The sequence below is a fragment of the Manis javanica genome, chromosome 15 (genome assembly GCF_040802235.1).
Source record: "Manis javanica isolate MJ-LG chromosome 15, MJ_LKY, whole genome shotgun sequence".
In the NCBI taxonomy this organism is placed as follows: domain Eukaryota; kingdom Metazoa; phylum Chordata; class Mammalia; order Pholidota; family Manidae; genus Manis; species Manis javanica.
The window spans coordinates 67,270,277-67,285,231 of NC_133170.1; the positions used below are offsets into that span (position 1 = coordinate 67,270,277).

The 14,955-nt window shown below is 39.3% G+C and overlaps 1 protein-coding gene across 10 annotated transcripts in view; it reads right to left on the minus strand.

Annotated features, from left to right (window-relative positions):
• Positions 1–1,708: 1,708 nt before the first annotated feature.
• The window catches only part of KNTC1 (kinetochore associated 1), a 71,550-nt gene continuing 58,303 nt past the window's right edge, over positions 1,709–14,955 (minus strand). For 6 of the 10 annotated variants that reach the window (XM_017649305.3, XM_017649302.3, XM_073222489.1 and 3 more), the window contains 5 exons: positions 13,914–14,003; positions 13,336–13,481; positions 11,322–11,412; positions 4,005–4,095; positions 2,942–3,239 (listed from right to left, as the gene is read on the minus strand). In XM_017649305.3, the coding sequence (XP_017504794.3) occupies positions 3,175–3,239; positions 4,005–4,095; positions 11,322–11,412; positions 13,336–13,481; positions 13,914–14,003 (483 nt within the window). In that variant the 3' untranslated portion in view covers positions 2,942–3,174. Of the gene's footprint in view, positions 1,931–2,941; positions 3,240–4,004; positions 4,096–8,609; positions 9,559–11,321; positions 11,413–13,335; positions 13,482–13,913; positions 14,004–14,955 lie in introns of those variants that run through there. The other 4 variants (XM_017649307.3, XM_017649306.3, XR_012125441.1 and 1 more) reach the window with 3 other exon arrangements.

The window sequence follows — 14,955 nt, forward strand, 5'->3', positions numbered from 1 at the left end:
TAGCACCACAATAGACAAAAGGTAGAAACAATCCAAACATCCATCAGCAGATGAACAGATGAACAAAATTGATGGATCCATAAAATGTGGGAATAGCATGAAAAGGAGTGAAGTATTGGTATATGCTATGATGTAAATAAACCTTGAAAACTTTACTAAGTGAGGATGGAGTGGGAGTGCTTGTTTAGCGGGTATGGAGTCTCCTTTGGGGGTGATGAACATGTTTTGGAAATAGAGGTGGTGGTACAAACATCGTAAAGGTACTAAATGCCACTTCCTTGTTCACTTGAAAAATGGTTCACTTTATGTCATGTGAATTTTATGTCCTGTGAATAACCTTGATTTTTAAAAAAAGGACCTTTGGAAATTCTTGCCTAAGGATGTAATGTCTGGAGTCGCTGAGCCGTTTTGTATTGTGAGGTGACACACATCAGCACTGAAAATGAAAGAATGGCTGAGAGGAAAGACAGAAAGAACCTGGGTTGTTGATACATCTTTGGCAAGTTCTGGAAACTCCATCTCTGGACTTCTGATTACACAAGAAAATAAATGCCCTCTTTGCTTAAAGCCGTTTCTAGTTGGGTTTTCTATTACGCACAGTCACAATCACCCCAATTGACACAGACTTCAAGGTTCTGAAAGGGCAAAACAAAGGCATTAATTTTATCCAAAAAGGAGCTAGACTCACAGAACTAACAGTAGTCCTCGTCACACACTTTATGTGTCTCTTCCTGCAGAGAAAAGATGACATAATTCATTGCTAGGGCTATAGTGAAAGAAATGAACCTTTTCAGCTTGTAAATAACTAATGATGACGAATTCTCAGTAGCAGTGAACTCTCGGGTTAGGCAAGGATAGCGTGTGTGAGGTCCCCAGGATGAACCTAGGTTTGTCACTCTCTCTTGCCCCTAGCCAGTCTTAAAATTTCAAAAACAGGATGGACTAGCTTTTGGTGCAAAATTTAAATAATTATAGAGTAGTCAGCTCTCAGTACAATAGGCAAGATGCAATCACTGGTCACGTAGCTTCTCTTGGGATTTGAGAGCTCAGCCCCTAACACTGAAATGTGACCAAACATTGTAGAAAACCTGTGCTTTCCCTGTGTGAGATGTCCAGTCTTTGCAGTGAAGGTGAGCACTTTCCCTTTCCAGGTCAGACTGACTTTTCTGCATCGCAGGCCGTGAATGGAGAAGCAGAGAAAGGTAAGTGGTTCTTTCTGCACCACCTTTCCCTCACTATATTGTGGTTCTGGAAAGTTCTGGCATGGCTATCCTGAAAGGTTCCTGTTCTACTCCACACATAGAAAGTTTCCAGAAAAAGGATGATACATCTGCATGGGCTTTTTTGTAAGAGCATTTAAGGGCTAATGTTAGGGACTAATGCTTGAAATGTCATTGGATTTCCTCTTGCTCTTACTGTATTTCTTGGCACTTAGTTCAAGTCATTGCGTAATGTGTAAACTATGAAAATAAATGACTTAAATTGTCTACAACATAAACCTGTTTCGCAGCTGATGGCTTAAGGGAGACAGGTCTTTGGTCTGTTCTGATTAAGGTGCTATATTTGTACATAAAGGTTGTAGGGAATTAGCCATGGTGAAAATGAAATAAAATTTATCTCTCTGAGAATATCTAGTAGGGATATGGAATTACAGCTCTTTCTGCCTTCACAACTTGGTTGTTCCCCACAAGCCCCAGCTGGGAATTAATATATTCAATTGGTCTTATCTGGAAAGAGGTGAGTTTATTCAAGTCTTGAATCACCTGGAATGTGAGGTATTTACAAAACAATGAGTAAGTGTGCTAAATAAAAGGAAACAAAACACAAAATCCTGCTGACTTTCCAAAGGCTGCCAGGATGAGGATGCTGAGTTAAATCCAAACTACTGCCCAGGTCCTGGGGAGTGGAGGTGGGGATCTGTGATGAGCCCCTGTAAGGAAAGGAAGAGGAAAGAGCAATCAAAGGTGTTCTTTTGAGAGTTGCACTTCCACTCTTAATCCACTTTTGAAAGTTGTTGATGCCTTAGTTTTTCTATATATTCAACTGACAATTAAAATGCTCGTGAGATTGGTTAACGTGGCCAAAACAACAGGACCCAGCGCAGAGGGACTGAAAAGGTGAAAACTGTAATCTATAATCATCCAGGGGGAGAATGCTAAAGAAACATACCTTGTTCACTAATTAGAAGCAGGGATGAAAATAAATGGTTAGCTGTAAAATCCAAAGGAGGTTATGATCACCTTTTTAAAGGAAGATGGTTCCTATACTAGCCCTAAAAAGGAAGGAAATTCTGACATGTTTCAACATGGATGAACCTGCAAGACATTATGCTCAATGAAATAAGCCAGATAGATACAAAGGGACACTGACTACATGATTCCACAGATATGAGGACCCTATGGTAGTTGAATTCATGGAGAAAGTAAATGATGGTTAGGTGGGGCCGGAGTCAGGGAATGGGGAGTTAGTGTTTAATGGGGACAGAGTTTCAGTTTTGCAAGATGAAAAATTCTGGATGTGGGTGGTGGTGATGGTTGGCCAACTGTGTGAATGTACTAAACGCCACAAAACTGCACACTTAAAAATGGTTAAGATGGTAAATTTTGTTATGTGTTGTTTACGACCATTTTAAAAAACATTTTTAAATTTAATGGAAAGAAAGAAAATGGTCCCTAATCTATACTGGGAATGTTCTGTGTGCTTGTTACCTGGGCAGATTCACTTTGTGAAAATCTACTACAATGTCTGTACTTGTCAGTATGTTAGTTTACTTCAATCAAATTTATGATGTTTCTAATGAAAAGCTAGGTAGGGAGCTCACTGTCATTTAGAATAGTTTATATTTTATTGAAGGCAGAGCGGTAGAATTTGAAGAAGTGTTACTGAGTCCAAGCTCATGTCACTTGCTGCACAACACACCAATAAGTCAAGAGACAAGGTGTTGGGGTGAGGAAAGTGACTTTATTTGGAAAGCCTGCAGACCGAGAAGATGGTGGACTCATGTCCTAAAGCGCTGTCTTAACTTTGGGTTGATTTCAAACTTCTTTTATATCATGGAAGGTGGGAACTGAAGGGAGCTGAGGACAGGAGATGATGACCAACCTCAGACACCTGGAGGTCAGTGAGGGTCTGAGGAGGGCGGTAAAACTCCTTGTCTTTGGTTAGTTGACGCAGTCATTTTGTTGACATGGGCCCGGCCAGGATGTTCCTGTAAGTTCTTGATGATCCAGTCATCATTTCTGTGCATAGAGGCGAGTTTCAGGTTAGGGGCTGGCTGCATTAATCTTAAGTCATGAGTGAAATTCCTTCTGATGACTAACAAGCCCACATGCAGGGCTTCAGGGCTGAGCAGAAGCTTTCTTACCCAAAGATTAAGGAAGCAAAGGAGACAGACAATAGGAGGGCAGACAAGCCAGTTTTTTCACTGGGTTACAGAAGGAGCTTGTAGTGGTTGAATAGTGTCCCCAAATTCTAGGTATGACTACCTAGAACTTCAGAATGTAGCCTTATTTGGAAATATTGTCTTTGCAGATGTAATCAAAGCAAGGATTAAGATGTGTTCATACAGTATTAGGGTGGGCCTTAAATCCAGTGAAAAATGTCCTTGTAAGAGACAGAAAAGGGAACACAGAGACACAGAAGGCTGTGGGACGACGGAGACAGAACTGGAGGGATGCAGCCACAAGCTAAGGAACCCCTGGAGCCCCCAGGAGCTGGAGGAGGCAGGTAGGATCCTCCCCTGGAGTTTCTAGAGGGAATGTGGCCCTACTGACACCTTAATCTTGGACTTCGGGCTTCCAGAACAGTGACAGAATACATTTCTGATGTTTTAAGGCACTCACTACTGGTCATTTGTTATGGCAGCCCTAGAAAGCGAATGGAAATATTTGGGGCAAGTAGGAGAGAAACTGAGTTTTCTCCTACTCCCTTTCAAGAGACCTAACAGAGGAGGCTGACAGAAAACACCGGGATAGCGTGACCTGGCCACTGGCCTCCATCCTTACTGGTCTTTCTTCCTTGTATGCAGAGGATCTCTTCACTCTCCCTTATGACCCCCATATCTTCCTTTCTTTCAGCTTCTTTTTTTCCTCCAACCTCAGAAACAACAATGAAAATATAGAAAAATCCCATCAGTAAGCTACATTGCTCCAAAAGCATGTATTTTCCTGAGGAAAGGTCATCCACTAATAACATGCAGAATTCTTATTTTTTTACACAGCAAATTTATGAAATGATAGATCTATTACCCTAAATGTTGTACACTGTGCTTGGTTAAGAGTCATCTTAAAAAGATTGAGAAGCACCAGCATATACATTCATATCACTGGATGACAAAAGGTTTCCTAGATATTCTGGCTTCACATGACCAGCATCAACTACAGGGCATGTGACATTATGGGGTGGGAAGGAGGGGAAGAAGTTTTATAAATGACCACTTCTTCTTTTGAGGTGTGCAATATAGTATGGGTTATGAGTAATGCGGCCTTTTAAGACTTTAAAAAAATCCATATCAACACTGGAAAAAGTGAGTTGACAATAATATTGGTTTTGAGATAATGTCCTTCCTCCTGGTTCATCACATTCTCTTTGAATACAAGTATCCTAATGCTTCACATATATATAGCAGCCTAAGCATATAAATGAGATAGTTTCTTAAGTAATTCAAGAAACTTGGATACTGAACAAATATCATAAAGAATGAGGGTGTTAGCTAGGCACAGAGGGGATGAAAGCAAAGACTGGAAATGGCATGGCAATGTGCAGAGAATTGCTCCTACAGATAAGTCAGGGAGTGGAAAAATCTGATCATCTTGTCTTAACTGATAATCTCATGAATGAGTAAGACTGTGCATACATACTGAAAAAAGTTAAAAAAAAAACCCCTCAAAGTATCAGCTTGGTTGGAAAGTTACAGGATATAGCAATCTTTTTTGTAATAGCCAACAGTGGGAACAAACCAAATTTCCATCAATGGATGAATGGATAAACAAAATATAGTATATCCATGTAATGGAATATTCTTCTATCATGAAAAAGGAATGAAGCCCTGACACATACTACATCGTGGATGGACCTTGAGAACATGATTCTGAGTGAAAAGAAGCCAGGCACAAAAGGCCACTTTATATGATTCTATTTATAGGAAATGTACACAATAGGTAAATCCATAGACAGAGCCAATTAGTGGTTGCTTAGGGGATGGGTGGGGGTGTATAGGGGGAAGATGGGGATGAAAAATAAAGGGTATGGAGTTTCCTCTAGAGGTGGTGAAAATGTTCTAAAACTGACTGTGATGGTGACTGTATATCTTTGACTATTGTAAAAACCATTGAATTGTATACTTTATTATTCTTTATTTTGAATTATATACTTTAAATGGGTGAGTTGTATGGTATATGAACTGTATCTCAATAAAGCTTTTTTTAAAAAACTGTAGGAGTACTTACCAGGTGAAAGTCTAGTGGTCATTCATTAATGAGTCCTATCTGTGGACATTGGGAGTTCAAAGAAATTGTTCTAGAAATTTCTTTATTCCCTTTAGAAAATATTCAGCCTTGGTTGTTCTAGAAGCATAGGCCCTTGCTTTGTTTGCTTTTGAATATGTAAAGAGTGTTAGAAAAAAAAAACTTTACCTGTTTAGAAAAGGTTTATGGCATGTCTTAGCTTTTGTGATTCCCCATTGAGATCATATAGTGTGATAGACACTGGACTCAGATGTGCAGATACACTATGGGTTTAACTCATCCACAGATCTCAAGTGGGAAAGGGAAGGAAAAGAAATCAGAATGGAGGACAAGATATTTGTTTGTGCTTTGTTTGCATTTTTTTCTTCAAGACTATTGTTGAGGTCTCCCATAGGAACAGCAAACATTAAAGGGACTGATGACTCAGTTATCAAGGATGTGGAGCAATCTGTTCTCATGCACGGCTGGTGGGAGTATAGATTGGTAGATTGGCAATACCTGCCAAAGAACTTCCACTCCTGGAAATATACCTAACATAAATGGGAGCTCAGGTCCACCAAAGACATGTGTAAGAATGTTTGCAACAGCTGTATTTGTAATTGTCAAAACTGGCAGTAACCCAAATATCTATCAGTCGTGAACTGGATAAATTATGGCATATTAATACGATAGGCTACTCAACAATTTTTTTAGGTTTCTACTGACCGAATAAATATTTAGGAGTATGTATTCAAAAGTTTTTACTGAGCGGCATGCCGTAAACAGTTGGGGGACCACTGATCTACCACACCCAAACACTAGCATTGAGCAACAAAGAACCTGTTGGTTACCCCCAAGCACAGCTGTACGTTTACTTGGCTGCTCCCATCAGAGACGTGACCGCAGTTGTCTAATTCTTCTAGTCTAAACTTGGCAAAACTACCCAAAGAGGGTTTCAGTGTGTTTATATAAACACAGCAAATGGATTCCGAATCTCTGGGTTCCAGAAGGAACAGAAAGACTGAGTATCTTACACCTTGTTGGGCCAGGTTTTCTATCTGGGAGAAGTGGAGAACACCTTCTTGTAAAATTCTCTACTCCAAGTAGTCGAAGGAGTGAAAAATTTAGCCACCTCATTCAAAGCAAGAGATGACGAAGGTGCATGAGTCATGAAAATCATGGTGCCTTCATCTGATTGTTGCTAACTTCCCCCATTTTTCCCCTGTAATGTTGTGACATCACTTGTTCATGTGATCATGCAACATTCAAGGAGGGAACTCTACCCAGAAAATGAGTAGCTAAAAATTAATTTATTTCATGCATATTTACCAAGAGTCTACAACATGAGGCACTGTTCTAGGGTTAGGGAACAAAATTATGGACAGTGAGACAATCAGCGAACAAGTCCACCAAGATAACAGGATGGTATGGAGAAGTAGGTATGCTAATGCCATAGCAAGTGATGGGGTGGGGAGGTGCCTTTTGTTGGACTGGTGGGGAAGGCTGATCAAAGGGGAGAGTGGGAGACACAGAGGCATGAAAGGGAGGTGGGGGCAAGACCACGCAGGACCTCCTAAGCCACGGTATGGATGGGCAGGCAGCACTGAGCTGTAACTGAAATCCAGCTTTTCAACCCAATGCTTTGTTTTATTTATTTATTTTTGTTCTTTTCCCCAGTGCTTTTTGTAAATGTGACCCTCTTCAGGGGCTGCCTTTCTGCAGATCTACTTGAGTAGCTCTACAAAAGGAGAGCCTTTGTATAAGGCAGCTTCTTAGAGTGGAATTTGAAAAGGTACCTGTGTGCCTCAGTTGGCACTTGGGTTTTCTGCTAAGTGAAACTGGGAGCCAGTGAAAAGTGTGAGGCAGGGCAATAAGGAGAGGTGGCTTATATTTAAATACACAGGCAAGCAGCAGACTCACAGAACCCAAGAATGGACTAACAGTTACCAGAGGGAAAGGGACTGGGGAGGACAGGTGGGAAGGGAGGGATAAGGGGAATAAGGGGCATTACGATTAGCACACATAATGGGGGGTGGGGCACGGGGAGGGCTGTACAACACAGAGAAGACAAGTAGTGATTCTATAGCATCTTACTATGCTGATGGACAGTGACTGTAATGGGGTATGTGGGGGGGACTTAGTAAGTGGGGGAATCTAGTAACCACAATGTTGCTCATGTAATTGTATATTAATGATACAAAAAAAAATACACAGGCAACAGTATGGAGAATGGCTGCTTGGAGAGAGAAGTAGAATAATAAAAATAACAAGCCTAATAACAAGCAAGATCCTGGCTAACTGGATATTTGAACTTCAAATGAACTTCTCTTAAAATAAGTTCAAATATATTTATGTTTCAAAAATTATTTCTCTGGCATAGCAAAGGGTAACCCTTTGCCTATTAGAACTTTATTCTGAACAATGAAACCAGCATTAAGACTGGGAAAGAATTTTTTAGCGGAGCTTGTCAATTAGGCATGAAGATTCATGTTCATTTGTTACATTCTAGTGCAACCACTTGACCCCTTCCACTCCTTGCACTTTTATGCCCAAGAACACAATTACTGGCTCTACTTGTGATTTCAGCCTTATCATTTTCTTAAGGTTCAATCACATAAATATCAAAGAAACACAAAGATAAATAGTGAGACACCATTTTCACCTATCATTTTAGCAACAAGTTTTTAAAAGTAACAGTGCTGGCCATTGGGGAGTTTGCAGTAAAGCAGACCTTCATCTGTTGCTGGTGGGAATGCGCATTGCTTAAGACCCTTTGGAACAGAGGCAGTTTGGCAATTTGCACCTACAGCCTTTAACATGTTCTTCATTTCCTTTGAACTGGTAAATTGGTTCCTGGAAATGTATCTTAAGGAAATAACTCCAAATATGGAAAAAGCTTTGTGAAAATTATTGGTGTAGTCCAAAGGTCCAGAATAAAGCAAGTGAATGACTATTTAAACCCCCTCCAACTAGGTTTTACAAATGAGTTTAAGGCTTTGAGAAGTTATGTAACTAGTCCAGGATCACACAGCTATCAAGTGTGATAGAGCCAGAATTTGGGTCCAGAGTTGTTTCTTCAAAACCTGTATTTTTAATCATGATGCTATGCTATTTTCTGTACAGAAATAATGTTTCTTCTCAACTGGTAAAACAAAGGCAAACTAATTCTAGTTTATCAAATTCAGTTTATTCAAGTTATTCATGAGTATGGCAAAAGCGGAGTAGGAGATGTAGCGAATGTTTTGCGTACTGAGTAGCATCTGTGGCTTTTAACTCCACGCCACCCTTCCAGGCTGGCCTCTGTACTGTTGAGGGCTTATAGCCTGCAGACTACATCTCCCAGACTCCTTGCCAGATGGCTTCCTGTTCAGTTCTGTCACTTCTTGGTACTGCCATGGAAATTAGAAGGTTGGAAAAAGCAGAGAGCTGCATCTTTTCCCCTTTGGTGGTGGCCTGCCAGCGGCCATGGTGGTTTGCAGCAGAGGCAAATGGGCTGGTGGCTCCAACCCAGGGGCAGTGGCAGCTTCTTGCTCTTGGCTTGCAGCCCCTTCCTCCCCTACTGCCTGCCCTCTAACAGGCCCTTCCTTCTCCCTTCTGCCTTTCAGACCTTTAACACTTTTCTAACCAATTTCTGGTATCCAGTCCTCTCTGCTTGAAGTATTTAGAGTGGTTCCTGCTTTTCTGGCTGAATACTGACTGATAACATGCTGCCACAAAAATTATATACCTATTTGCTAGAATTACATTAAAAAGATTGATATTCTTTAATACATGTCAAATAAATAGGATATAAGTAGTTGTTTTTCTTGTGGGGGAAGAAAAATATTTTTGCATCTTGTTTCTTTCACACAGGGTGCAAAAAAAGTTGATAGTATCTATAGGTGATACAAGTATTAGCAAAGAAAAGATTTATTAACTCAAGAATGAGCTCTTTATGGGACAGTCATAGTACTGTGAAACGGCTTTGTTATGATCACTTAACAATAGTTGTAACACATAGACTGCACAATCTTAAAACTGTAAAAAATATGGTCAGTTAATAGCAGACTTGAAACTTCCTCTTGTTCTTCTTGAAACATGGTTTGATGATCTATTATGATCCACTAAGAAACACCTAAATGGGAAGAAACACAGTATTTTTATGAGTGTCATTTAGTTTTTTAAGTAGAAAATGGTCTGATAAGAAAGGGGAACCCTCCTATACTGTTTGTGGGAATGTAAATTAGTTCAACGATTATGGAAAGCAATATGGGGGTTCCTCAAAAAACTAAAAATAGAAATACCATTTGACCCAGTCATTCCACTCCTAGGAATTTACCCAAAGAAAACAAGATCCCAGATACAAAAAGACATATGCACCCCTATGTTTATTGCTGCATTATTTACAAGAGCCTAGAAATGGAAGCCACCTAAGTGTCCATCAGTAGATGGATGAATGGATAAAGAATTGGTACATATACACATGGAATATTATTCAGCCATAAGAAGAAAACAAATCCTACCATTTGCAACAACATGGATGGAGCTAGAGGATATTATGCTCAGTGAAATAAGCCAGGAGGAAAAAGACAAGTACCAAATGATTTCACTCATTTGTAGAGTATAACAACAAAGCAAAACTGAAGGAACAAAGCAGCAGCAGATTCACAGACTCCAAGAAGGGACTAGTGGTTACCAAAGGGAAAGGTGGCTGGAGAGGGAGGGAGAAGGGGATTAAGGGGCATTATAATTAGCACATACAATATAGGTAGGTCACGAGGAAGGCAGTACAGCAAGGATAAAATAAGTAATGACTCTACAGCCTGATAGACAGTGACTGCAATGGGGTGGGGTGGGGTACTTGATAATACGGGTGAATGTTGAAGTCATAATGTTGTTCATGTGAAAACTTCGTAAGATTGTACACCAATGGTACCTTAATTTAAAAAAAAAAGGTCTGACAAACTATGGAACTTAAGACCTAATTAATTATATTGCTAAAAATCCACATATAAAATTATTTGGCATTTTAGACAGGTATGACTGGAGAAAAACAGACACATTTTAAGGGCCACACATTTGCCCCCTGAATCAATAACCCCCATTTTTGAAAAAAGTAATCTTATGCCATTGAGTATAATAGACTGGAAGTGAACAAGGTAAGTTATTAAGGGAAGTTAAAAAAAAATGTAGATTTATTTTAATAAGCCTGATCTGGACCAAAGGAGGAAAACCCTACCATAACTTAATTAGGTTTTCTAAAACTGCTCAAACATGATCAAAGTAAAAACTGTTACATTTAAATTCAGAGTAGGAATCAAAGTAATTTATATGCTTATGCTGCATATGGAAACATTTGGAAGGATGTAAGTGTTAACAGTGATCCTACCTCTGGGAAGTGAGATGTCAAGAGATTAGTTTTCTATTTTTTTTGGTCTTGACAATTTTTTTTTCTATAGTGAACTTACATGTCTTAGGTAATTAAAAAAGTAGAATAAATAAAAGCAATTAACACCCAAGCACAACATGAATCAATGTCTTCGGAAATCTGTTTTTTTCACTTTCTTCCATATGAGAAACAAGACTTTATGAGAAATTGTAAAGGTGGAAGGCCCAGGAGAGACCATGTGGCCCAGATCTGAAGACTAGGCTGCATGGGTTCATGGCTGGCCTGAGGCCACACTGCAGCTCAGGGGCAGAGCCCAGAGGAGAACCACAGTCTCTTGATTTTTGGTCTAGGGCTCACTTACACAAAAACTAAAACATAAAATGTATGCAGTCACACATAAAAAGACATTTAACACCATCCAGAACATGAGAACAATTGGTTCAGTTTCAAGATCCTAGAAATAGAAATGGCATCAGCTTAGAGTCTGAGTAACTCTGGGCCAGCTTTACCTTCAGAATTTCGCAGGGAGCAGCATCTGGTGACACTGGCTTCCCATGATGCTTTGAGTATTCAGTTATAAAGGCTGAAGCTTCATCAAAACTATGGAATCAGAAAGAAAAGAGAGGGGCATGAGGAAACTTGGGGTGATAAACATTTACTATCTTGATTGTGCTGATGGTTTCACAGGTATATACATCTATTTAAAATTTTTCCAATTGCACATTTCAAATATGTACAAATTATATGTCTTGATGGTACCTCAAAAATTAATAATTGTTCAGAAATGACAATATGTAATTATGGTTAGATCACAAGTGCTACATGAGCAGAAGGAAATCCATGGCGTACTGATGAGAAACGGACACCTCCTGACTGACCAGCACAGTTAGGCCAAATGTAGGGATGGACACAGCAAGTATTGCAATCCTGAATCTAAACTTTCAATCCCAGAAAATTACATAAACAAGCTTAGCAGAAATTATGTTACATAAAAAGGTTAGGGGTTGAATTCATTCTCGGTTCTTGCCCGCTGCAACAAAGAATTGAAGGGCAGAGACACAATAGCAAAGCAGAGCAGAAGTTTTATTTGAATGCACTCCAGGGAGGGAGGAGCAGGCCAGAGTCAAGGTAGACAAAACAGGTTTACTTGGATAAAGCAGAGATGAAGGAAAAACAGAGAAAAGGGACGCTTATTGAACTCCTGCTCAGTCCTGGGAGTGGTAACTCCTAAAAGCCAAGGTCACCTGGTGTCTAGTGTCCACTTGACTCTGCTCGGCATGGGAACTAAGTCCCTACCATCTCAGGATTTTGGGGAGCCGCAGAGCACTGGATGGAGTAAGATAATATTCTGAGAACTTCCCAAAGGCAAAGAAAGGAGATTTTCAGGCAGGCTACGAAAGAACATGATCATACAGCTGCAATTCCGTCCGGATCACCCAGGTGATGGGAACTTGCAAGCTCAAATCAGAGCTCTCAGTAGCCCCTCCCTACATATCTGAAGTAGAACAGTGAGAGTGAAGATTTGTGCTTAAAGTCTGGAAAATATAATGAAATAGCAAAGTGACAAAGATACCACTGGAAGAGCACAGAGACAAAACATAGAAAGTTGAGCAGTAAGAAGTCTTTTAAAAATACAGACTCATAGAAAGGGGAGTGTGGACAACCTCAGAGAGGAAGTGTGCTTAAGGGTATAGGGTCTGCAGTTTTAAAGGGCTTTTTAGGTAGAAGTCAGCATTGGGCATGATGTATACAGGTGATTTACAATTCCTTTTAAGTTTTGTCTTAAGAATAGGGTTACTCAGGAGACTGTGTTGGTTCAGATCTCAGTATTCTTGGTCCCCATTGGTTTATTTATACTTTGGAGGTCTTTCTCCTGATCTGGCTACAAAGTTACTTGGTTACAAAGTTACCTGATTGAAGGGGCTGAAAGAAGAGGGAAAATGGAATATAGGTAAGCTGGGCCTTTTTGCAGGCTAAGTATATTTTACAATGGCATGATATAATTGGTACAATGAAGACTGGATGTGCTTGGATACTTTCCTTTATCTGGGGAATATCTGGACATTCCAAGTCACTCCTGGCCTTTGAAACTTCAACTAATTAACTCATTAACTCTGTGAATCCTTTCTGGTTCTCTGGTTTTAACTGGTTAACTCTTTAAGTTCCTTTTAGTGGGCTTTACTGGCTTTATTCTCTCTACCCTGCTCCCGTCTATTTTTCTGCCTAACAGAACTACCAACTCTCTAAGCCCATGTCTAAGAAATAAGACTGTATGTAATTTACAGTTTTAGAGCAGGACTGTGAGACACCTATTGTGGGGGTTCTTGTCTGATTCTAAGTTCATGTTCCTAGGGATTGGATTACAAAACAACTAACTTTTGGGTATACGCAGTAATGCTACAGCTTAATATTTAGAGCCTTTAATTATAGTGAAATAGGTCTGCAATCGTTTGATATTTTTTTCCAAAATAAAGATAAATTTCAAGGAAATTCTACAGTAAGTTTTTTTAAAAACTAACTTACCTTAACTCATTTGCCAAATAGTTTACTAGGTCAGTGATGTTGTTGGCATTCATCATGTGAGATTTCAACACTTGAAAGTATTTTGTCTTTGCCAAAATCCCAAACTCCTTCTTATTTATGATATTATTCAGAATCAGATTTCTAATCTATAGAATGACAGGTATCATTATATTAAAAACGTGTCATGTTCTTATTCAATACCAAAACATTTCTGACTATCAGAAGTTAAATTATGACAAAACCTCTTTTTGAGAGGGTGGGGAAGGGGGCCCACTTTGGCCCTTTCGGTCTACAGTAAGTCAATGCAAGGTACTTGGTTAAGTATTTAGGGACTTTTTATGAGGAAATCTGTTTACAATGGCAAGCAATTAAGGCTACAGATTTTCCACTGAGCACAGCAGCAAATACCACAGCAAAATGTGTTCCTCCCTCTTAAAAAATTTACTAAGGTTTTAATAAAAACAAAACAATTTTATATATGAACAGAGTAGTTTTCAGCTTCATCTTGAATTGGGGAAAATTATTACCTTGTAATATAAAATTTTTCACAGCAAAAAGTAGATAATATTGCCTCTTACTTGATGTGAAAATCCTGCCAATTGGCCAGTATTCATATGCTCTTCTAATTGCCGTAAAATGACTTCAGGATTGCATGAGCCCAGAAAATTCTAGAGAAAATAAGCAAAACAAAATTAATGGAAAAGCATTACTACTACTTTGTGTCAAATCTGAAAGGTTTACATTTTTTAATCTGAAATATTTTAAGGAATTTCTATTACAGTAAAAACACTTCTATCAGATAACAAAAAATTATTGAAATAAGAAAAAGACATTTTACAAATACCTATTCTAATAGCGAGAGCTGTTTAACAAACATTCTGTCATTCTAAGTGTCAAAAGGAATCTATTTAAATACCAAAACTTCAAAAAGCATCATGAGATGAGTTTATGAATAGTCAAAAAAAGAACAAAGTCAAAGACAAGCACAGATGGCTTTGAAAAAATGTAATGAATAGACCAAATGACAAAAAATATGCGCGTTCATTTATACAGGTTTTGGTCTACTGGCTTACCTACCTTGGGATATAACTAAAATAATCCCAAATGCTTTGTTCTATTTATTCTATATTATAAAGGGAACGTTATTTATAAAAGGCTCTCAAAATGCTTGAGACCCCTTTGTATCCACACACCATCCTGACTCTTCCCCTGCCCTCTTCCACATCCCATCACTAAGCCAAACTGCCTTCCTCCCAGCCTTCTCCATTTTCACTGCAGCACCCTACTTTGGGGACTCATCCACAGGCTGCTGTACAAGGATCAAGTGAGATAAAACCCTATTCTAACAAGAACTTCCCAAGGGTTTCCCTTCTTGCCTCCTCTCTCCTCTGATGCAGCCCACATGGATTATTCTTTCTGAAATACTGCCTGATCATTTCAATTTAGTCTTCCAGGAAAATCAACTGTTCTGATAAAGAATAAGGTTCAAACCCCTCCAAACTCTCTGTCAGATGGCCCTTATTAGCCTATTTTTCCATCCTACCTCCACACAAATCTTCCACCCCACCCATACTGAGGTTTTCCAGGTTTGGTGAAAAGAAAATGCAACTTTTTGCAGGG